At 43.5% G+C, this 22,232-nt stretch overlaps 1 protein-coding gene across 2 annotated transcripts in view; it reads left to right on the top strand.

Annotated features, from left to right (window-relative positions):
* NRK (Nik related kinase) overlaps positions 1 to 22,232 on the top strand; it is a 96,406-nt gene that overhangs the window by 61,094 nt on the left and 13,080 nt on the right. For both annotated transcript variants that reach the window (XM_052673116.1, XM_052673114.1), the window contains 12 exons: positions 669 to 736; positions 2,333 to 2,448; positions 5,058 to 5,155; positions 6,180 to 6,298; positions 9,247 to 9,340; positions 12,171 to 12,344; positions 13,352 to 13,481; positions 13,859 to 14,017; positions 15,600 to 15,743; positions 17,033 to 17,167; positions 19,351 to 19,451; positions 19,953 to 20,102. In XM_052673116.1, coding sequence (XP_052529076.1) covers positions 669 to 736; positions 2,333 to 2,448; positions 5,058 to 5,155; positions 6,180 to 6,298; positions 9,247 to 9,340; positions 12,171 to 12,344; positions 13,352 to 13,481; positions 13,859 to 14,017; positions 15,600 to 15,743; positions 17,033 to 17,167; positions 19,351 to 19,451; positions 19,953 to 20,102 — 1,488 coding nt within the window. The remainder of the gene's footprint in view (positions 1 to 668; positions 737 to 2,332; positions 2,449 to 5,057; positions 5,156 to 6,179; positions 6,299 to 9,246; positions 9,341 to 12,170; positions 12,345 to 13,351; positions 13,482 to 13,858; positions 14,018 to 15,599; positions 15,744 to 17,032; positions 17,168 to 19,350; positions 19,452 to 19,952; positions 20,103 to 22,232) is intronic.

Below are 22,232 nucleotides of genomic sequence, written 5' to 3'. Positions count from 1 at the left end.
TACCCATGTGCTTCACTTCATGAATCCCATCGCTTGTGCAGTAATTGGGTCTCACTAATCTAAAAAAAGACTCTGTAGGTAAGGATTTGCTTCCATTTCTGTGCACACTGGTTTGTTTCAGAAAAGCACATTAATATATACAATTCAGGTGAAAGTTTTTTGGTTCTTGTTTTTTTTTTTTTTAAACAATTCCTATAAACAGGGCTGTTTGTCTGGGATGTGTCTATGTGCATGCATGTATGTATTCTTTCCAATACTTTGCAGGTGGGATGTATGCATGTCCTTTTTCTCCTCCCCACTTTCCACACCCCTTTTGATATGCACAGTTAGATAGCAATGCAGGGTAATCCACCACCTACAAAAAGCTGCATTAAGTGACTGCAGATGTGTTTTCCTGTCTGCTTTAAATATTGACCAAGAATAGTGCTGACTCCAGGGAAAGGTGCAAACTACTCACAGGCTGCACCCTGACAGATTGCAGTGCAAATTGGAAGGACCTGCTGCTAGTTTGCACCTTCCAGGGTTTATATGAAAGACAGCTCTACAGGTCCCACTAAAGCACTGTTCTTTTGTGTTGGTTAGTCTCATTTCTGTATTGATGGAGTTAAATATTAAGATTATTAATTGAGTCCATCAGTGGCACTAAAATACTTGATTAAATCCTTAAGGTTCCAGAAAGGACAACCTCCAAATTTTACGGCAGGGATCAACCTGGCCAACAGAGATGCCATTCAAGGTAAGCTCCGAAGAATTTGATACTTACACTAATGCTGATTTATTGCCAATAGGAAAACTGTAGCCAATTTATTTAAAACCAAAGGCATAAACTCAGTAATAGTAAAACTAACATGGGTTCGTGCCTTATTTGATGGCAGTTACAGTTATTTTACCTTTTGTGTCAGTTTGCCCACTGAACTATTCAGACTCCCCGATATTGAACCTGACAGAAGCATCTGAGCAAGCTTCCTTTTAATGACAGATGGACCCGATTTAAAGACAAACAAACCTGTTGTAGATCTCCTCCTTTTCTCATAAGGCAATTTTGTTCTCTAATGGAAAGCAGTATTTCTAATATATAAAGGCTGCTCTGCATCATGCCATGAGTTGTTTCATTTGTTTCAGCCTGCTCAGATTGACAGAGTGGTTTCCACACAAGTTCTTCATCCGTTTGCCAGTTCTGTAGTGCAGCCATTTAGCAGCTGCTTATCAACTGATAATGTTTTACTTTTCCTTCCCATCAGGGAAAGGGACTGCTGAGAATGCAGATTCTGTGAGATGCCTGCCTGTTGGCACCTGGGGGTGGCAGGAGTGGTGCTGCTGGTGGCTTGGTCAGGATGCTTCTGCAGATGCTCTGTGGCACATTTGCACCTGCACTGTTGTTTTGGAGGAATTCTGTGCCTGGATACTTTGCTAAGGGTGGCCCTGTCCCCAGCTCCCTATCTAGGCACTGTAGTTACAGCTGGTGGGTGCAGCTTTGACCTGCTCGATCGTAGCTTGTGCAGGCACATACGCTGTCTGTAGATGTATCTTGAATATTCTGGCAGCATGCCCATCAGGTGAGTGCACTCTACATCCCGGGAGAAAGAACCAGGGAGGAAGAGAGCTCAGCAGCATAGGGCAGCTGCCACAGGATGGCTGACCAGGGAACACTTGAGGGACTGGCGTTGGAGAGATCTGGAAGGGTGGAAGTTTCAGCTGACATAACCAAGTAATGTGCAGTGCTTTGGAATGGTTACTTCTGATGAGCCAAAGTCAGAGACATCACCTGAAATAAACTTCAAGTGAAGCCAAACCTGTAATAGATTCTGCTTAAAAATTATAGGAGGCAAAACAGAAAAGAAACATGTAGGTAAGACACAGTGCTACGAGTGAGGGGCTTCTCAGCCTGGAGTTGTTGGGTATGCCTCACTTTTGCTTTGCAAGTTTGGCAGCTTGTTTTACTGCCTTATGCATTCCTTATTCCACTGGTAAGTAGGTGATGATGTATCCTGCAGGAGGGGGGTGGAGCAGGTTTCACTATTTGTGAAAACCATGAGATTTGGAATTAGGAGCGAGGCTGATCTGTAGAGGCCAAGGGAGAATTACATGGAGTAGGGTATTTAGCAGTGACTTGGGGCACTGCATTCTCCCAGATTCCCAGAGGGAACTTGCCCCCTCCATCTTGTCTGGCTACTGGGTGGCCCTGCCTAGAGCACCAAGGAAGCAGTTTTTGTATAGAAAGTACTTTATCATACATTGACAGCAGAGAACCTGGTTCCATGGCCTAGGAGCTACGTTTTGGTTGTGTTCCTGAATACAAATAGCCTGACATTCTGTCTGTTTCTCTGTTCAGTAACAGCCATCAGCTGTCCCCTGGGGGACAGGCTCTGAAGGTCAGCAGCAGCAGCAGCACTGCTGGCAGCACACCGTGGGAGATGGCATCTCATCAGAACAGCCGACCCACCTCAGGTGATTCCCAAGTCAATGGTTCGTCAGTCAAAACAAGCAAAGTTCCTTCACATAAAATGGGCTTCTCTGGAGTGCTGGGTGTTATGCTTTTGTGGATTGGTTTGTTTGTGTAAATGAGGTGATATAAATATAAATACCACCTCAAATTTTTTGGAGTCAATAAGTGACTACAAACATATTTGCATACAAAAAAAGAACTTAGTTAACTTCAATTAAGAAGTGGAAAAAAATAGTTCTCTTGTACATACTGACACTACTGAAACTAACAGAGCTGACCTTGCAGATACACAGATCTAATTCAGTGCTAATGCTCACCCATTGCCATTTTCTGCATTAGCCATTTTTTGCATTGCCCACTACTAAGATGATACAGATGAGCAGTTGTTGCACACCTACATTTCTGCACTTCAGCATTGTGCTGCCTGATAGAAGCCTTAGGAAGCACAAGACTCTCCTTTCAGCATCTTGTGGAACATTCTTCCTCTAATCTGCAGAAAGAAAGTGGAACTGAAAAAAAAGGCACAGGAAGTTAAAAGGTGGAGATAACCTCATCCAGTGTAAGCACGGTGCAGCATTGTAAGATATCTCAATGTCAGTGGTAGCAATGGAAGAAGGCATGGGGCTTGCTGATGGTTGTACAGATTTTTTGTGGTACAGGCTCTGGTTCCTGAATCCTGAGCTGAAACTGGGGCAGAGGGAGACGTGAAACAGCAATGGAAAGCTCTGTTCCTCCATTGCTATTCCTCTGATGCCTTTTCTGTGGGTCAGCTGTAGGACAATTTCTTGTGTAGCTCTTTGCAAAACTGTATTTTAGAGTACTTTGCATCCGGGTTGATGCAGATGGGTGACATGGGGAATCACGCCCAGTTCAAAGCAGGGTGGATGCTAAAAATGTTCTGAAACCACAGCAGCGAGTTGCTGAGGTCATTTATTTTTAAACTGAGGCTCACATTGTTAATTTGCAAACCCTTGATAAATGCAGAACAAATTGCTTATTTATTGCATTTACACAACCAAGCCAATTTTGCTTTCCCTAACCATACAGGGTAGGAAGCGTTGCTTCAACTGAAAACTGGAGCACAGTTTAAACTGCTTGGGGTTTGTTTCTTTTTGCTCTTATGTCATTTTCTGTTTGAATAATAGCATGATGATGAGCAACGAGCAGCAGCCCAGCTCAACTTTGCAGCGTCTGCATGATGTGTAACTCCTGTGCTATTTTGGCATGGGGAAATGAAAACCTCACTAGCCTTGGAAAGAATAGTAAACCTCCCTTGTGGTTTGAACTGTCTCCTTGGGTTCTTAAGTGTCATGAAATTACAGCCAGTTCTGGCATATGGTGTTCCAGAGTTTGTTGCTTTCCCAAACCCACAGGGACAGTGAAATGTGCAGGAAAGGCCTATAAATACTTTAATATTGCCTCTGAGTTGCTTAGGTACTCATTGACCAATAAGGAATTCTGAATTTTAAAAGCTTTGCAAAATGCACAAATGCATGAAGCTGCCGTGATAAAACTAGCTAAATTACCAAATACCAATCTTAATTTGTGGGAGCCTGGATTTTCTCTTCCAGTCTGGGAAGGAGTCCTGTCAGTAGCAGTGGAATGGCCTTGGAAGAAACTGCTGAACGAGGCACGTGTGTCCCACTGGGAGGGCAGGGGCTCATCTGCCCTCCTGCTCTTCTCTTGTCTCATGATTTGTGTGCAGAAGGCAGCATCCCTCCAGGGCTGTGTTCTCTCTTCCCACATAGCTCTGTTGGGGTACTGAAAGGGAAGTTTCACTTGATCACTTGCAGGAACCCCTCCTCAGATGGCAGCAGCACATGCAGGAGCCTTGGCTCCTCCTGCCTCCATTACGTGAGTGTTAGAGGCCATGCAGGCACGGTGCTGCACCTGGGGGGAAGAGCAATGCCACAGCTTCCCCGTCACCAGGGCCTGACCTCGGCGGTGTCACGAGGCGCTGCATGGGTGCAGGCTCTCGCTGCCCACTTCTCCATGGGGCTGAGTGGAAGTGGGAGCCTCGAGTCCAAGATGCGTAGGGGAAGCAGGGATGGAAAAATGGCTCTCCGTGTGCTGCTGTGGGAAGCGGTGAATCCTCTTCTGCTTTTAGCAGATATGTGTTGAGAAGAGAGGAGTTCAGTGCAGCTGTTTGCCCCAAACCCTGGGCTTTAGCCTCTGTCTGCAGGCACGGGGATGCAGCTGGTGGCACCTCAGCGTAAGGATGTGTGCAGCTGCTGCTGTGTGATGAGCTGCCCCTCAGTGCAGGGATCAGAGGAAGGCATTCGTGTGCCTTCACCCTTTGCCCTTCTAAGCCTTCTTCCAGTCTATAGAAATGCTGTTGGTATGCAGTGAGAGTGCTGCCACAGTTTTGTTCTGTTTGTCCTACTTGTGCAGCATGAATCTGGACCTGTACCGATTTATAGCACTGTGGATCCAGAACCACCAGGAAACACAAAAAGGCTTCACTCTGCAACAAACAGAAAAAAAGAGGAAAAAAAAGTTTGTTAGCAGATACTCTTGCCTGCCTTGGGTGATAACGCCATACGCTTGTCTTACGGATCCTTTCTCTCACTCTCTTCTTCACACACATTTATAAGAGGTGATTTCTTTTCAGGGAATCCGGGACCTGCCAAGGGAGAGAATGCTTTGTCACAGAACCACTTGCAGCTGCATAAGAAGCCTGAACAAGTTTCTCATCCGGGCCAGATGGCAGTAGGTTCTTGTGTAACTGCTTTTTCTGATTTACTCTGGTTTTCACTAAGGGCACACTTAGGCAGACAGCTCTTCTGTTGAGCTGCCTACTGTCTTCCCACCAACATCCGCCTCTGGTGTGGGTCAACATCATGACATAGGAGGTGTGACTTTGGAGCAGGCCTCATAAAACATACTACATGGCTAAAAACATTTTAATTTTTGATATTTGTTATGAAAACATAAAAAAGGAGAGTGACAAGACCATGAAAATAGTGGGATATTTGACCTTGCTTTTGTGAAACTAACGGATTGCTCTGGTTTGATGGTTGTGGTTCCAATTTTAGTGAGGTCACAAGGTGCTCATAAGAGAATTTTGCTTAAATTTCATTTTTCCTGTGCTTCATCCTTGGAAATGGCTGTTCACAGATGTACAGAGTGCCAAAAAGCAATGATGTGAATAAAGCAGGACTGTGAAGCGAGGGCTGTTTCTCTTTGCTAAGACAGGGCTTATGAAAGTCTGACAGAGAGACGTGATCAGATTTTTGAGTTGATTGTCTGATGGCAGCTCTGTCCATTCCATTTGGAAATGTGTATTTATGCTGTCTGAAAATGGAGTCGCACATACGCCAGAAAATGGTGATTTTTTTGTAATCTTGAAACTTAGTCTCAAATTCCTTTATCACAGCAGCTGCTGTAACTTGAGTAGCACTGCTCTGTGCCCTCTCCTTGTCCTGGTTTCAGCCCAGGTAGGGTTAACAGCCCACCACTGGTTGGTCAGTGCTGAGCGATGGATTCACTCTGGCCGCTGCCACAATGGAGCAGGGCAGGGGAGGGGGCTGCATTGCAAGCCGTACAAGCTTAGAACATTCTCCTGTGTGAAATAACACGGTTGTGATAGACCAAGAAAAGCATCAGCATCTGAAGAAAGCTTTTGGTGTGGGAATTATTACAGCTAAATTTGCCGGGACGGTACGATCTTACATGTGCTGTTTAGTGATGTGTTCTTGCTTGAGAAAAACTGATCTAGGTTTTCTCTGTTCAGAGCCCATGTTCCTTTGCCAAGGGGAAGGACAGTGCCAGTTTGTTCCTGAAAGCAGCAGACTATTCCTCGTCAAGTGACGAAGCCAGCAGCAGTGACGAAGACGACACGAACCACGCCAGGTTGCTGTCATTTATCTTCTCTTTCTTCCTTTTTATTACACGCTTAAAAATAACTGGAAAAAGTTGGCATGCATAAATACCTCCTCTCTGAAGTTGCTATCAGTCACTTATGTCAGCTGTAATTAAGTAGTTTAATCTCCCTGTAATGAACTCCCGAGGGTAAATGTTTCCTCCATCAAATGTGTGCAATGTAATAAGCTTTGATGACTTGCTGCCCTGGGACAATGAGGAGATGTCTCGTTTTAACTGAATATCAATAGGCAATGCTTCTTTGGAGATTACTTCACATTGATCTACATTTGAATGGAATTTTTAAAGAAAAAAGGGAAAATCGTATACCTTCGTGCTAAATACAGATTGCAGGACAAAAAGCAAGGCAAGCGTGACCCTTTTATTCAGACCCTGTTCACTCCAGTGGAAATAATTACCGCCAAAAAGCTGATAATTTCACCTGGACTACTTATAAAGAGGGCTGCTGTAAAATCTGCTGTGTTTTTGTGTTATTCTGTGCAATGGCTGCAGTTATCGTATGTATGCTGTGGCTTCCACCAAGCTGATCTCACATGAACTGTTTCTAGTTTTCCAGTTTCTCTTGACGATTTTGTGACTGACATCTTGTGGTGTTTTACCTGTCATGCAAAATATATATTCTGCTGTGAAATAATGGACTGTAAATCTCTTGCTAGACCAAGGTGACCAGTCAGTCAATCCTACTGTCTAGAACAGCACACACAATTACTTTTTTTGTATTAATGAACAGAACTTCTAATTTCCTTGCAAAGGGACTTCAGTTTAAAGAGTTCTAGGATGTACTTCAAAGTGCATTGCTGCCCCAGAGAGCTCTCTAGGATGGGAACTATTGCACATGCAGTTTTGTCATCCTTCTGGAGGAGATGCACAGATCTGTAGTGCTGTTGGCAAGCTGCAGCATTGGCCTGACACCAGACCTCACCACTGAACTGCTCTGAAGAAGGCAGAGTTTTTGCATCCACATGTTGCTCCTGATTTGCATTTCTGAAGTGCATTTTCAAAACTGAGGAATGAGGAAGGAGAAGAAATATTGCAGGACGCCTGAAAAATCTGTATTTTTGTTATAATGCCTTATTTTCTTACTGCTCCTCTTCTTAACCACTTTTTTACTGCTCCATGAAAAGTTTTATTCACTGTAGGTCATAGAACTCATCCTAGACTTTAGAAAGATACATAAAAATATAGATTTGCCTTGCAGCAACGACTTCTGCTGCATAAGTGTTTGGTTTTTATATCCCTGTATGCAGTAATGATTTGAAGGTGCCTTGCTGCCTTTGGAAATCTGCATGTGTTTTTTGCATCTCTTCTTTGCAGTCCCTTAAAGAAATGGGGTCAGCAGGCTGATCCCTGCCAGGTTTACCTTCTATGCAAAGAGTCACCACAAGAACTGCAGTCAAACTGAAGTACAGTCTTGCCTATTAGCAAAGACATAGAATCATAGAATCAGCAAGGTTGAAAAAGGCCTTCAAGATCATTCAGTCCAACCATCCACCTACCACCAATATTTCCCCACTAAACCATGTCCCCTCATACCACATCTCCACTTTTCTGGAGCACCTCCAAGGACAGTGACTCTACCACTTCCCCAGACCAGCCCAATCCAGCTCCAAGTCCTTTCACCTCAGCTGAGCATCGTTTATATTGAAAGATAGTTTGGGAAATTTATCCTGATTGGTACAAAGTAAAAAACAAAAAGGATAGTAGTCAAAATGAAAACAGCAGCCAGCACTGAAACTTACTCTATTCTAGACAAAGGTCTCACTGTCGTGATCAGGTCAAAACCTTTCTGTTTTTCTTACTGTGTTCAGCAGTGCATGCCACCAGGGCTGAAGCCCTTAGAATTGTGTAGGAGTGTTTCTGTGGGGGCTTTGACTGAGACATGGCAATGAGATGACACCGAACTCCTCCACATCCACACGAGTGTTCTGATGTAAGACAGGTATCAGTGAGCCAGCATCCTACCTGCCTGTGTAGCAGGTATTCTACATTAGCACTCATTTCTCCCACTCTTCCAAGAGTTCTTCTCCAATGCCTGCAGCTTTCACACCATCCCCCTTAAAAACACTTTTCCTGTGGTTCATTTTGTATAGTTCAGTTTCTTCTGCTGCTCTTTGTACGCTGCCAAATGTAAATAAGGTGGCTGCAGATGTGTGCTTTCCAGGTAAGTACTTCATCCCACCAACAAATGGGAGATGGAGGTTGTTTAGGATCAGGCCCATCCTTGATCCTACTCCACATGCTGCCATTCCTCCTATGTTCAGTATGCAAATTTTACAACTCCCATAAGAAAAACAAAACAAAACAAATGACTCTCCTGCTCCTTCACGTTTGTCTTGGACAGCAGCTCTCTCACCAAGCCTTCTCTGCTACTGTGCTGGGCAGAAACCTACTGCACTTCAGTGCATCACTGTGATAAATAAATAAAGGAGTGTACATTAATAAGTGGAACGAATAAGCTGTGGGATGGAAAAGCACAGAGGCATGGCCAGAGGCTTTGAGGCTTTTCCACCTGGGTGAAAAAGCTTTGGACACAGATACACTGCATGCGCAGAGCATGTCACGGGAGGTGCTCGCTGTGGTCTCACTGTTTCCATCAGTGCCTCTTCTGGTTGCTGTGGAAGGTACTGGACTCCGTGGGCTTGTGGCCCCCATTCTGTCTCTGTGCTCCTGCTCCTTTCCCTGTGCAGTGGGGATGCAGAGTGAAGCAGTGGCAGCAGGCTCTGGCAGTGCTTGCCCCGTGTGTGGCCAGTGCTGGGTTTTCAGAGAGCAAGGTAGCTCGAGTTTTGAACTTGTATATACGGAAGAGTTTTGTGCATTTGTTTTATCATTGTGTGTGTGTGTGTCATTTCTGTTTTGCTTTTCTTTTTTTCTTTTGTTTTTCCCCAAAGTTCTGTTCATTAATTGGAGTTTGTTACCAGGCAACTGCTGAGCAGCAGAGTGGCAGATTTCTCAAGGACGGCAGTACCAGATGGGATTGAACTGAAACCCCAAAGCACCATCGCAGAGCAGAAGGTAATTTGGCCATTTGTAATGGGTGGGTACAGTGTGAGGAGAGTCACATCGTTAATGTATGTGATAAGCACAGCATCCATTTCTCCTTGGCAGCATTTTTGCTCTGAAATCCTACTCTGTCATTTCAAATTATAGCTATGAGCCTTGAAAAATTGTGTACCGCTTCAGATTTTGTGCTTCCTACAAACACACTTACATCTCAGTACAAAATTGTGCCTCTTTATTTGTCCTTGTTATTGACCTGGTCATAGTTTCTGATGTCAACATATTTTGTGAAAGGTGCTGGGTAGGTTGCAGAAAGCAATACTGTTGATGACAGCCAGTGTGCTTTGTCGCTGTTAGTGAAAATCTGGGCCTTCTTTATCCCAATTTAAAGAGAAGTACCTCTTCTTAAAATGCTGCTGAAAAGGGGGAAAAACCCTTCATCCCTCCCCATAGGCTTAGCAAAAATACACATCCTCTCATATGCCATGTTTAGTTTTTTTCCTGTCTGTAGTTTGTAGCAGAGACCTTAAGTTATGTGAATTTTCCCATGATAAATGGTGCAGGAAAGATGAAGACAGACAAAGCAAAACACTGTTCTTTGTGGTTGGAAAAAAAAAAAAATTACAGTAATAAGATTTGATCTCAACCTCAGAGCATTTCCCTCATATTTCTGGGTGTATTCTCATTTCACAGATAGGGAAAGTAAATTGCCATGAAACTGGTATTTTCCACAGAGCTGCTTGTGTGAGCTGCAACAGAGCTAGGAAGGAAAGCTTCAGATCAGAGTGAAATCCATCCAGGCTGGAGAAGGAGTTCCACTTCACCAGCATCCCATTGTCCTCAAGGAGGAAGGGCCCTGCTTTGGAGAAGAAATTATAACAGGGCACCATGCTGAGCCAGGATCTTAGCAGCCCATGCTGTTCATCTTCCTCAAATCTGATATTAGCCTAACCCACTAATTTTAATGTATTGTTCTGTACTAGAGATGAGAATAATCCTGATTATCATTTCAGAGCAGTCGCATGATGGGAAAGGTTGTACTGCATTTAATATTTTTCCTCTCACCAAACCTCCATCTTCATCTGTGTGGGGATGAAGGAAAAACATTATCAGCCCCAGGCCATCTCCAACTCCCTTGTGCAGTGCCAGAGCTCTTCCTGACTTCTCAGCTTCAGCTTCCCTGTATTTTCTCATTGCAGAAACAGCCCAACTTTTCCTCCTCCTCCTGGGTGCTGGGCATAGGCTTCTTGAAGGTGAAGTGAAAGAGACTCAGCTTGAGAGTAAGAAGGATGGAGTAGAGTGGAGAGGTCATATTTTCCAGTGGGCCTGGGGGAAATGACCCTGGAAGGACAGATAGATAGGAGGGGTGGAGAAGTCGCCCTCTATGTTAACATATATATTGATTGTGAAAAGCTGCCTCTGAGAAACAGCCATAACCAGGTTGAGAAGTCATGGATTAAAATTAGGGACCAGACCAATAACAGACAACTGGTGGCTGAGATCTACTGCCAGCCACCTGACCAAGACACAAGTTGACAAGAGTTGGATTTAGACAATCCTTAAGGTCCTAAGCCATTCTGTGATTTTCATGGAGCATCCTGTCCATTCCTCCCAACTCTGTGTCACCAACCACAGCCACCACAAGTCTCCAGCATCCCTTTTCCTGGCCCACTGTGAAGTGATTTGGGTGTACCATCCTTCCCATATGATTCAAACTGAGGTTTGTCTCAGTTCAGCTGAACCTGACTCAGAGCTGAATTTAAAAGCACCGTACTGGTTTGATACCCTGAACTCAAATACTGACATATATTTAAAAGAGCAACTGGAAAATATGAGAATTAAAACGTAAAAATGCTGACACCATTAATTATACTCCTAGTCAATTAGTTGGCTTTTAAAAGGCAAAAGTCTTTCATTCAGAGTTATGTACTATTTTTTTAACATACTGGCCAACATTCAAAAAAGCTGAGCTGATTTCAGTAGGTTTTTTGTCAGTCAGTGCAGTGGACAGATGTGCCCTGGATTCAACCAGCCAGAAGCTGATTGAGTTTGATGGTGCTCTCTTTTGTAGCACTTTGCTCCTCTCACTGTGTTCCAGTGCCAGTGGTGTTTAGGTACTCTGACCTTCCACACACAGGGGTAGGTTGCTGTGCACTGCCTCACCCATTTGGGACACTGCTCACTTTACAGATCCCATCTTTTTTCTTCTCAAAGCTTCTGGTCATACTTTCCCAGAAACTTGCAGTGTTCCAGTGGCTGTTTTAGTAGGGATAGTGATTGAGCACTGCCTCACAGCCTGCATAGTATTTCCTTGAAGCTACTGGGGTCCTTCAAGGAGTGCCGCGGTACACAAACTCCTTGTACTGGAAATGCTGGTACTGGATCCTACTAAATGTGGTCACTCCAAAATAAGGTCTCCAAATTCAGTAAGTAGAGTAGCAGTAAAGCGAATGATAATGATAAAGATCTTTACTATAAACTACACATAGATCCTGAGCTGAGAAGTACCTACTTTTGACCACAGTAGAGGTCATGTCTGTAATGCTAAGACAAGCCATTTGATCTGTGTCAGGTGTCTCTGAGGATGAAGTTCTTTCCTTGAGGTAAAGTAAATGACTGGTGTTTGTGGAGCAATTCAGAACTGGAAACCAATATTCGTACCTCAGGTGTTTGCCACATGCTTTTATATTACCCCCTATTAAATCCTTCTGTAGGATTTGTGTTTGCCCAGTGCATCATGCAGAGCACTCCTATTCTCATTATTTGTTGTCCTGATTGACAGGAGGTGCACAGAGCAGTCAAAGGGTACCAAATGTGGACTTTACCTGTGTTTTCTCATGTGCAGGATCAGGTTTTAGGGAAACAAATTTCAAGCACCCAAGAAGGCCTGTGGAGCATAAACAACCAGAACTATCTCCTGCCAGATCTCCTCCAGCAAAGCCAAATTTCAAACGCTGCCGTGAACCCACCAAAAGTGCCACTGACTAACCAGGAACCTCAGAACAAATCTCTGAGTAAGGTATGAGATACATTTATAGAATGAACAAATTGTGCCACCATTTCCCTCTGGCCCACAGGAATCGTTGACTGCCATTTACATTTATCTCTCCTGTATCTTTCTACAGCAATATTGTCACCACAACCTTTCTTTTCTTTAAGAGTTTTGGTTAGGGGACCGATAGGAAATCCTGATTTCCACACCAACCTTTGCTTTCAACGTTTTTGTCCCTTTTTCCACTTTCCCCCTTTCCACAAGCTAGCGCTGTACCCTGTGCTCCCTTCCCTGTGTACAGTTAACAAATGTACAGTTGGAAGAGTAGCACCATTAGGATGGTATCTTACAGTAAGAAAGGTTATCGTGGTGGAAATGGGGCCTAGGAGGTCACACATCTGAATTGCTTTCACCTGTGCTCCCACAGCTGACCCAGTCCTTGCCTCAGGTGATCAATCAGGGGTTCAGGCTGTGACTCAACAGTTCCCATGCACCCTGCCTACATGAGTAGCACAGCCATGCCATGTCTGTGGGTTGCTTTCCATCCCAGTGTCAGGTGACTGCACAAGGCACAGACCAGAGCAGCATGCCTTGAGAAGAGCTCTGATACTGATATTGTGTCTGTGAGCACTCTGCTGGGCAGATGTGTGGCACTGGAAGCAGTTCACAGCTCTGTCATGATGCACACCCTGGGCTGTCTTACTGAGGCAACAGCTTGCTCTTTGCTGCACAGAGGTTTAAGCAGCTCCCTTTTGCAGATGAGACAACAGGGAGTGATAAATGTGCGTGGAGGTTCTTTTGGGGACCAGTTACTTCATTGCAGTGCCGTGCCAGATCAAAATGCTGACAGAACTCCCAGCCCAGGCCTCCTCTTGTCACTTGATTTGTGCCATTTATCCACTGCTCCAAGCACGCTCATCACATCTACTTATGTCACGTGCCATTTCATCTGAGCCTCAGAGGCACCTGCATTGCTGTGTGTGGTCTGCTCCCTAGTGACATCTTCCTGAAGCAGCTCTTGTGTTTCATTGCAGACCCCATCCACTGAAAGTACACCTTCAAAGAGCAGCACATCATCTACAACATCCTTCACGTCATTCATAGATCCTCGACTTCTGCCAATCACCCCTCCTACCAGTCCGGTAGGACCTCCCTGTAGTTCTTGTGAGTATGCTTTACAAAATCTCCTTCCTGACTTTGTTTTGTTGAGGGGAGGGAAATGGAGTGAAGGGTGGGAAGAACATGATTGCTTGGCAACAGTAAAACTGTTAATAACACCTACAGAAACTCACACTCCACATTACTATGAATTTCAGTGTCTTGCTTCTGCCCTTCTCCCAGATGTGGCTTGCTCTGCTCCACCTCACTCACTCAGGAATGTACAAGTTTTCCGTATGTGTGGTCTTCTCTCTGGTTATGTAATGCTCCCCAAATTGTTTTCTTACCTCTCTGGATTTATTTCATTCTGCCATGAACAGGTCAAATGTGGGATGTAGCCAAACATTTGCATTTTTTATGATTCCACATGTCTTCTTTTCCAGCATCGAGTGCAAAACCCGAGCCTGTCAGGAGAGAGAATGCAAGGAAGGGTTCTGTTGTCAATGTTAACCCAACAAATATCCGCCCACAGAGCGACAGTCCAGAAATTCGTAAATACAAGAAGAAGTTCAACTCAGAGGTCCTTTGTGCTGCTTTGTGGGGTAAGCTCAGAAGTGCTTGGGCAGGTGTGTAGAGGGAAGGCAGCAGCAGGAGTGGCTGGAGGTATATACCAGTTAGATTTCACAGTTGTTTTGCACCTTCCCTGCCAGAAGATCCTAGCACAGCTCACTGAGAACATGCCTGCATCACTCAGATGGTGCTGCGTTCCTGATGGGAGATGGCAAACAGATGAGTTTCAGTTGCAAGGAATTTTGTGCATCAGAATGAGAAAATGTTTTGATCAAGCACCAAACTGAAAGTGTGTTTGCTGGAAGAGCCAGAAGTTGCAAATGTTTTGGTAGCGTGAAGCAAAAAAAGCATGATACTGTCTTATCTGCATGTCAGTACAGCTAATCGTGCAGCCTCACCAGTGGAAGTTATCCAAACCAGGGATTCCAAGAACTTCTCCAAATTTTAACCGCCGCAGACTGAAGCAGGTCTGGCATCAGCCTTCCCAAAAGCCTGACTTCACTGGTTTCCACAGTCAGGACTTAGAACCTTGCTAAATGTCCGTTTTTATAGGGCCAACACAACATGGCATGAAACCAAGATCAGTGTAGTCAGATCATTTTTCAGCAACTGTTGACCTACTCCCACTCTCCCTGTAGCTAAGCTCTCAAGTTGTTTCAGCCATCTGTCTACCTGTGAAGAACAGATGCATTCTATAGGTCTCACCCAGACTTCCACTCGTCATCACTTTGACTCCAGAATGGAAAATGAAGGAGGTGAAGCATTATGCAGCAGAAATGTAGATGTCGAGTTCATAGCTTCACGAGTTTTGCATAGTGTAGGTTTGCAGTCCAAGATTTTAAATTAGGAACAGATTTATGTAACGTGGTCTGTAAATGACTGTGCAGTGAGGTTGAAGAGTATGGGGTACTCGTCAAATCACAGCCAGTGGAGAAGCTTGCTTGCTACAGCAGGAAATGTGTGTCATTTCTTTAGAACCTGCTGATTAGGAACGGCTGCCATGTGAAGCAGTTGTACAGGGTGCATCCTCTGATGTTAGCAACCCACTGGAGCTTCCTGTGGAGCTTCCCTCGGAGCAATTGAATTTCAGATAGATTCATTCCTTTAATTAAGCATATGAAAGCATTCTTGCAAAAAACAATTTTCAAACAGATATTCTGCTCATCTTTCTCCAACGAGTCTAGCCCTCCTCCTGCAATTTGTGTCTGGGGGAAAGAAGGATTGTATGATTTTTGAAATTGGAAGAAATCCTTAGATCCTTCAGTTAGACCTCCTGTGTTGGCAATAGAATGGTGCTAGACTCACAGCGCCAAGAAGTCCAGTTGAGTTGTATTTTTTTAATATATTATAATTTATTTTTAAATCAATATAGATTTCAGTGGAACTGCTCATGCTTCAGATAACATGGGCATGTAAACGTTCTACTGGGTGAAAATCATAATGGTGAGACTGGTTTTTTTTTCCTTTCATTTTTCTAGGAGGTCATTCACAGAGCAAGGGAGAAATATTAGCTACCGTTAAGAGGACTAAGTAAAAATCAATTCTGAAAAACAATTAACACTTGGTTTCTGAATCAGTGGGTGATCTAGGCAGTGTTTTTTTCTGTATCAACAGGAGTAAATCTACTGGTGGGGACAGAAAACGGATTGTGGCTTCTGGACAGAAGTGGGCAAGGAAGAGTTTATTCACTGATTACGAGGAGAAGATTCCAGCAAATGGATGTTCTGGAAGGACTCAATGTGCTAATTACTATATCGGGTTGGTTCCGTGTCTAAAAGTATCTGACCTACGTTGGGGTTGGAAGCAATTAGAGAAGAACTAGGTTATAAACTAGGTTGAGGAATTTCCTCTTACGGAAAATCACAAGATAGTTATTCGTGTTAATAGGAAAACTCTGTTGAATTTTTAACACTTACATTCTCATTTCAGATTCACACGAGTCTCTGGGATATTTCATTACCTGTTTAATGTGTAAAATGGTTTCTGGGAGGTTACGCAGTGTTTCATCTTCTTAAAATGAACTGGTTCTCAACAAGTTATAGTCTGTTAGTCCTTTCACATGTCTGCAAACATCTAAGTGCAATTCTGTTAGAATGTAATTAAATAACCTAGTTCTGTGGCCAGTGCAATGTGTGAACACTAACAGAAGAGTAGTAGATACTGTGAAAACATTGGTAACAGTAAAGGGAGTAGCACCTTCAGCCTGATGGAGAGCTCGGACTTAGCCCTGCAAAGTACCTAGGCCTTTATTGCCTCCAGTTGAGAGCAGCCTTAAAAGAGTACAGAACAAAGCCAGAAGTCCAACAAGGGATGGCTGCCACTTTTCTACAGGCCAGGCTCACTGCAGTGGGTGATGGTGAGAGCTGTTTGTCCTGCATGGTCATTTCAGTGACTTGTGATGTGGTTCTCTAGACTGACCTGCGATCCCAGACTGCTGTTGATCTTACTTACGAACCAAAGCAATAGAAGGACTGAGATAAAAGATGACAAAGTAATTCTCACCCTGAAAGTCATCCAAAGGAAAACAGTTACCTGTAAAGAAGATTGTCATTAGACAATACAACATAATTAATAAACATAATACATAATACAACATAATTAGAACTTTGTTACTGATTCAAAATACCCATGTCATGTCTGTATTCCTTCCTTCACATCAGAGAGCCAGTGCCAGGCAATGTGATTATCTCTGATAATACATGTGTCTACAGAGACCTCTTCTTTGGCCTGGGGGAAGGATTTTAGTCAGATATTAAAATCTTACATGAAGCGTGAGTCACAGGTGCACATGTGCCACATGCTATGGCATTACTTGTATACCAGTTTGCTCCTGAGGGCCAAAAACTCAGGATCCTGCTGACACCAGGCTTTTCTTTTGTTCTGCTGGGCTCTTCTCTCACCATGGCAAGGCACGACGAACTGCTGTACTCAGGTCACAAAACTCCAGGTGCTTTGTTTGTTGTTCTTTTTTTAATGCGGAGGAGACTTTGTGCCTCAGTGAATCGTTATGTCTTTATTCATTTTATGTGTTTATTTTCAAACCCCAGGGAAGAAGAATAAGTTGAGAGTCTATTACCTGTCATGGCTGAGAAATAAGATTCTGCGCAATGATCCAGAGGTGGAGAAGCGACAAGGCTGGGTGCCTGTGGGTGACCTGGAAGGCTGTGTACACTACAAAGTTGGTGAGGTCATTTTTTGTTCTTTCCTTGGAGAGCTGCTTAATCATCCCTTTGCATCCCATGCCACTGGTGTTTTTCTTCAGCTGTGTTTCAAAACTGCATTAGGCTGACTTCTTTTAAACCTCCTTGTTTTACATGGCAGATGCTTTGCTGCCTGTCAGTCCAGATCACATCTCTCCTTGCATATGGTGTTGTGGCTATGTCCTGTGAAAGCTGGAAGAAGGGAATACCAGCACTGTTCAGCTCAGCCAGTGGTTTAGAAATACTGTAGTTACTTAAGACTTTAATTAGGCTGATGTTTTCCACTTCTGTGCATCTGCTTCTGTCTTGGCCCTGAGTTAGCTGCTAGTAAGCTGAAGTAATAAACTGCTAGTAAATTGTATTTGTACAGTGTCCATAGGTGGATGAGATTGGATGCCCCAGACCTCGTGTCTAGTTCTTAAGGACCTAAACATGCCACTGTTTAAACTTAACCACTGGAAATGGTGCTACAGCAGTTGAAATATTGTCTTGCTTTTATTTGGCATTCAAACAGTTCATTCTTGGAGATGAACCATCAGTATTGTGATTGTTTCTGTCTCTTAACTGTGTGAGAGGGTGTAAAGTATAGCACAAGTTTTGCTTTGAAATATGGTATATGAAAGTGGTGTTTTTATTCAAAAACAAAGATAAATGATACAAAGGAGTGCAGGAGACAGTGAGGTGGTTGATTCTCATAAATGCTTTGCTTGACGTTTCTTTGCTTTTACATCTCATTAAAAGTGGTGAGGGTTAAATTCAAGAGAGAATACGTAGCAGATGTGTTGTTTCCTTTGCGGTTAGAGCTGAACACCACATGTTCCACTTCAGTTGCTCGTTTTTGGGTTTGGTGTGTTTTAAAAAAAAATAGTTATTCTAAAATTAGGCAAACATTTGTGAGCTTCTGTTCACATGTGACAAGGCAGTGTCACTGCTTTGACAAAGGCACTGCCGTTTACCTGTTGGTGGACCTTCTTAGAGGTTCCCATCTGCTTTTACAGCCATTTGTCCTGCTAAGGAGAGGTTGGGTTGCTCTGTGTGTCGGTATGTTTTGTTCATTTGTTTTTGTTTTTCCCTTTCTCATCCTTATGCTTTACACTTCTGCTCTACGTTTGGGTCGGTGTGAACTGCTCCTGCTGCAGGCAGCAGCACACCTTAGCTCACGAGTGTAACACCTCCACCTCCTGTAAATCACTGCCACGCAGACACTGAATGCAACATGGAGAGTGCATTACAGTCACCTAGCAGACCAAACACTTGCCTCTGGCAGAGCGAAGGATACCTTAATTTTCAATGCACAATCCTTTGTTTATTCTTGATGGGCCCAACATGAGCTTAACCAACTAGGAAGAATTACTCATTTCTCGTAAAGGCTCACTCATCTCAGAAGCATGAGAGTCATTCACCCACACTAGCACATGGATTTAGCCCCATACAAGAACAGTGAAACAAAAGTGTAGCCTGCAGAGCGTAACAAAATCATTCACCCGCAGTCACCGTTCCTCCAAAAGTACTTTAGTCACAACCAGTAACGTCAGGGTGGGCTCACATTTGGAAAATAAATTTGACTTTGCTGTAGGGTCAGTACCTTTTTTGTTCTGGCTAGTGAGATAAATACATATATGAGATGCAATATGTAAATACAATTTACTATTTACAATTTCGCTGTTTACGAGAGTGGATGGTGATTGGACAAGGGGAATGTTTTCAACTGACAGAGGCGAGGTTTAGGTTGGATCTGAGGAGGAAGTTTGTCACACAGAGGGAGGTGAGGCACTGGAACAGGTTGCCCAAGCAGGCTGTGGATGCCCCATCCCTGGAGGCATTCAAGGCCAGGCTGGACGTGGCTCTGGGCAGCCTGGTCTGCTGGTTGGCGACCCTGCACACAGCAGGGGGTTGAAAGCAGATGATCACTGTGGGCCTTTCCAACCCAGGCCATTCTATGATTCTGAGAGTCATAGGGCTTTACTAAGAGTAAATGAAGTATAGGTATGCAGTCAGGGTTTTCACTGCTGATATTAAACACCAGTGTCCAGAATCCATTGATTTCCCTTGATGGATAATGCCTGCCTCTACCAATAGTCCTTTGAAATTATTTCATTTACTGAGATGGTCTTTGATTTGAGAGTCTGTCTGATACCTAAGGAATTGTTTTTCTTGTATTACAGTAAAATATGAGAGAATCAAATTCCTTGTAATTGCTTTGAAAAGCTCAGTGGAGGTTTATGCTTGGGCTCCAAAGCCTTATCACAAATTCATGGCTTTTAAGGTAAGTGAAACTTCACTTTGGTTCAGATGTAGCACCGTCTCTCATCTCCTCTTTGCTTTTTGTTGCTTTGTATAACATTTAAAGATAAAATGGATGTTCTTCTAAAGAAAATATAGCTCATTTGACATGCATTGGAGATGGCAGGCATAGAACTGTCACAGTCATGATTCTGTTAGACGTGAACATCTCATTTCAGTGCTGTGCCAAGATGTTCATTTGAATTCACAAAGCTGATTCTGATTTCCCTCGGAGGAGGAGGAAATTTAACAAAAACAGCACTTAGCTTAATTTTTGCCTCGTCCATTTCTAGAATCTGGATTCGTTCAAAACACAAGTGAACTATCCAACTCTCTTTGCTACTCAATGCATGGTCCTTACTTAGCTCCTTAAATATAACATGTTAATGCAGGAAAAACAGGAGACTTTTCAGTTCTGAAAGTTCTTAAGATTGTGTACATTAATCTGTAACAAAAAGCTTTGTTGTGTTTTTTCTTCTTCCAGTCCTTCACCTCACTTCATCACAAACCGCTGTCAGTTGACCTGACGGTTGAAAATGGACAAAGATTAAAAGTGATCTATGGCTCTCTAGTAGGCTTTCATGCTATTGATGTGGACTCTGGATCTGTTTATGATCTCTACCTTCCAACACACGTAAGATACCCCAAGAAATTTCATGAATGCCTCTGCTCTTTGGGCTGTATAGTGTTGATAATCTGGTTGAGTGGTGTGCTGTATTTCAAAACACAGGGTAAGAGAATAATTCCTGTATTCCAGGCAGTGGAAATCAACTTTTCATGTGCTTTCATAATAGTGAAGTTCTGTTAAAGGGCTTTTCTTAGATTTAGAATATCTATTTTAATGGTTTAATTTCAGAAAGCCTGTTTAGTGGACACTACTATTTTTAATCAGTTGATCCTGGAAATTAGGACTTCTTTAAAGCATGCAATACAAAATAATATCTCCACGAATTAGGTGACTTTCACAATCTGCAAGTGTTCTTTTCCATCTTGATAACAAGCTGATTACATTATCACTGGAACAAGCTGAAATTTGGCCTGTTTAAAAGGACTGGTGCAGTGTATTTAAATCTTGACCCACTATCAGCATGTTACCTATGCACAGAAGAGTACCTGTACATAGAGGAGCCAGGTGCAAGTAAATTAGATGAGTGTACAGGTGCACCCATATATTTCCTCACCATGGAGCAAACATGCGTTCATTTTACATCATTACCAATTTGAGCTCAGTGTGCAAGATGTGGTTTGCTTCTCAGTCATGACTTTGCAGAAATTCAGCTTCCAGACAAAATAAATTTGCTGATTTTCTTGCTGGTTAGTTGGCCACGAAATCATTCCTTTCATCCAAAGAATGCAGGATTTTCTCGTTCAATTTTCCACTCACAAGTAGGCAGGAAGGTTTATGTGCACATGCTGCATGGTGTACCTGTTTGCTTAGATGATGTTGACTGCTAAAACCCAGCTTCAAGTCATTCCTCTGTAGAATTGAATGTGGAGCTGTGGGGTATAAAGTTAGTGCTGGTTTTGGTTTTGTTTGTTGGGGGTTTTTTTGTTATTTTTTAACCATTCATCTCAGTGTTTTGGGTGTCAAAAGCCACAGAAACATGGGGATGAAATCCAGAAAGCTAGCAGGTTTCCTGGCTCCAGTCTGATGGGAGAATCCCAGCCAGGGAACTCCTGTGCTTGCTTGAAAACCTCCTTGAAGTCAACAGTGCTCTGTATGGGCAGTGATAGCTAATGGCCATTGCCTACTTGTATCCCGGGGCAGTAAGACCTCCAGCAAGTCAAGAGCTTTGAGGAGATGTCAGCCCAGATCTGTGTGTTGCAGCCTGTGCTTTAGACCCTTTTATTCCACACACAACCCCCAGCCCAGGGTTTTCAAAGCAAACCAAAACCCACGCCTTCCTGGCAGGCCGCTCGCTCCGTCGTGCTGCCAAGTGACAGTTCCAGCCCCGCCACACGGCGCTCCTGGTGGCCGCTATCTCTCTCTGAAGGTGATTGTTTATGAAGTTCTCTTGGTTTATAAAGTAATTCTTCTGGCTGTTCAGAACAGTTTGCTGAATCGCCCACTACAAGCTTGTGCTTTTTGGTGTTTAAGGGGCTTATTTGTCGTGTTAGCGGGTTGATTTAGTTCAACAATTAGAAGCTTCCTTAGTTGTGCAACCGTGGAAAATTCACATCAGTTTATAAATCCAAGCATGAGGCCTGCATGCCACCCTGCAAGTTGGTTGCTAAGTGAGGTGAATAATGACTCGTCAGAAAGATCATCAGCGTAATTGCCCAAGATATGAAAGGCAAAGAAAAAACGAAGCTTCTTAGAGACTTCAGCTTCTCAACAGGCTGCAGGTGTAATTATGTATGTGAGGAGAGAGATTTCCCAGGTGAATGTCCTGAGTATGTGGGGCAGCTTTAAGAACGGCTCCCTTCCTGCGTGCTCTTCATCCAGAAATTAGCATGTACTAAAAATATATTTTCCCTTTAGAATTTTAGACCTGACATAAATCTGCTACTACCGTAGCTCTAACTTTTTCAGTGTTTTATTATTTCAAAGAGCATCCTGTAGAGTGGATGATTTTCTCACGGAGCTTTGTGGTGGCAGCAGACCAGACTTCAGCAGGCTGACTGCAGACACTCTTGCTTTCTGGTAGCCTCTTTTCCTGGTTCCCCACCTCTTTCTCCATCTCTTACCTGCTCCGATCGCTCATGCGAGTACCAAGGCAACGCATTAAAATTGCTCTGCGGCTCTGGATACCCGTTCTAGTGT

This window comes from Tympanuchus pallidicinctus, unplaced genomic scaffold (assembly GCF_026119805.1).
Source record: "Tympanuchus pallidicinctus isolate F22 unplaced genomic scaffold, pur_lepc_1.0 scaffold13, whole genome shotgun sequence".
NCBI lineage: Eukaryota > Metazoa > Chordata > Aves > Galliformes > Phasianidae > Tympanuchus > Tympanuchus pallidicinctus.
Note: the sequence above shows the minus strand (reverse complement) of the source record. Positions and strands in the feature narration are given on the sequence as shown.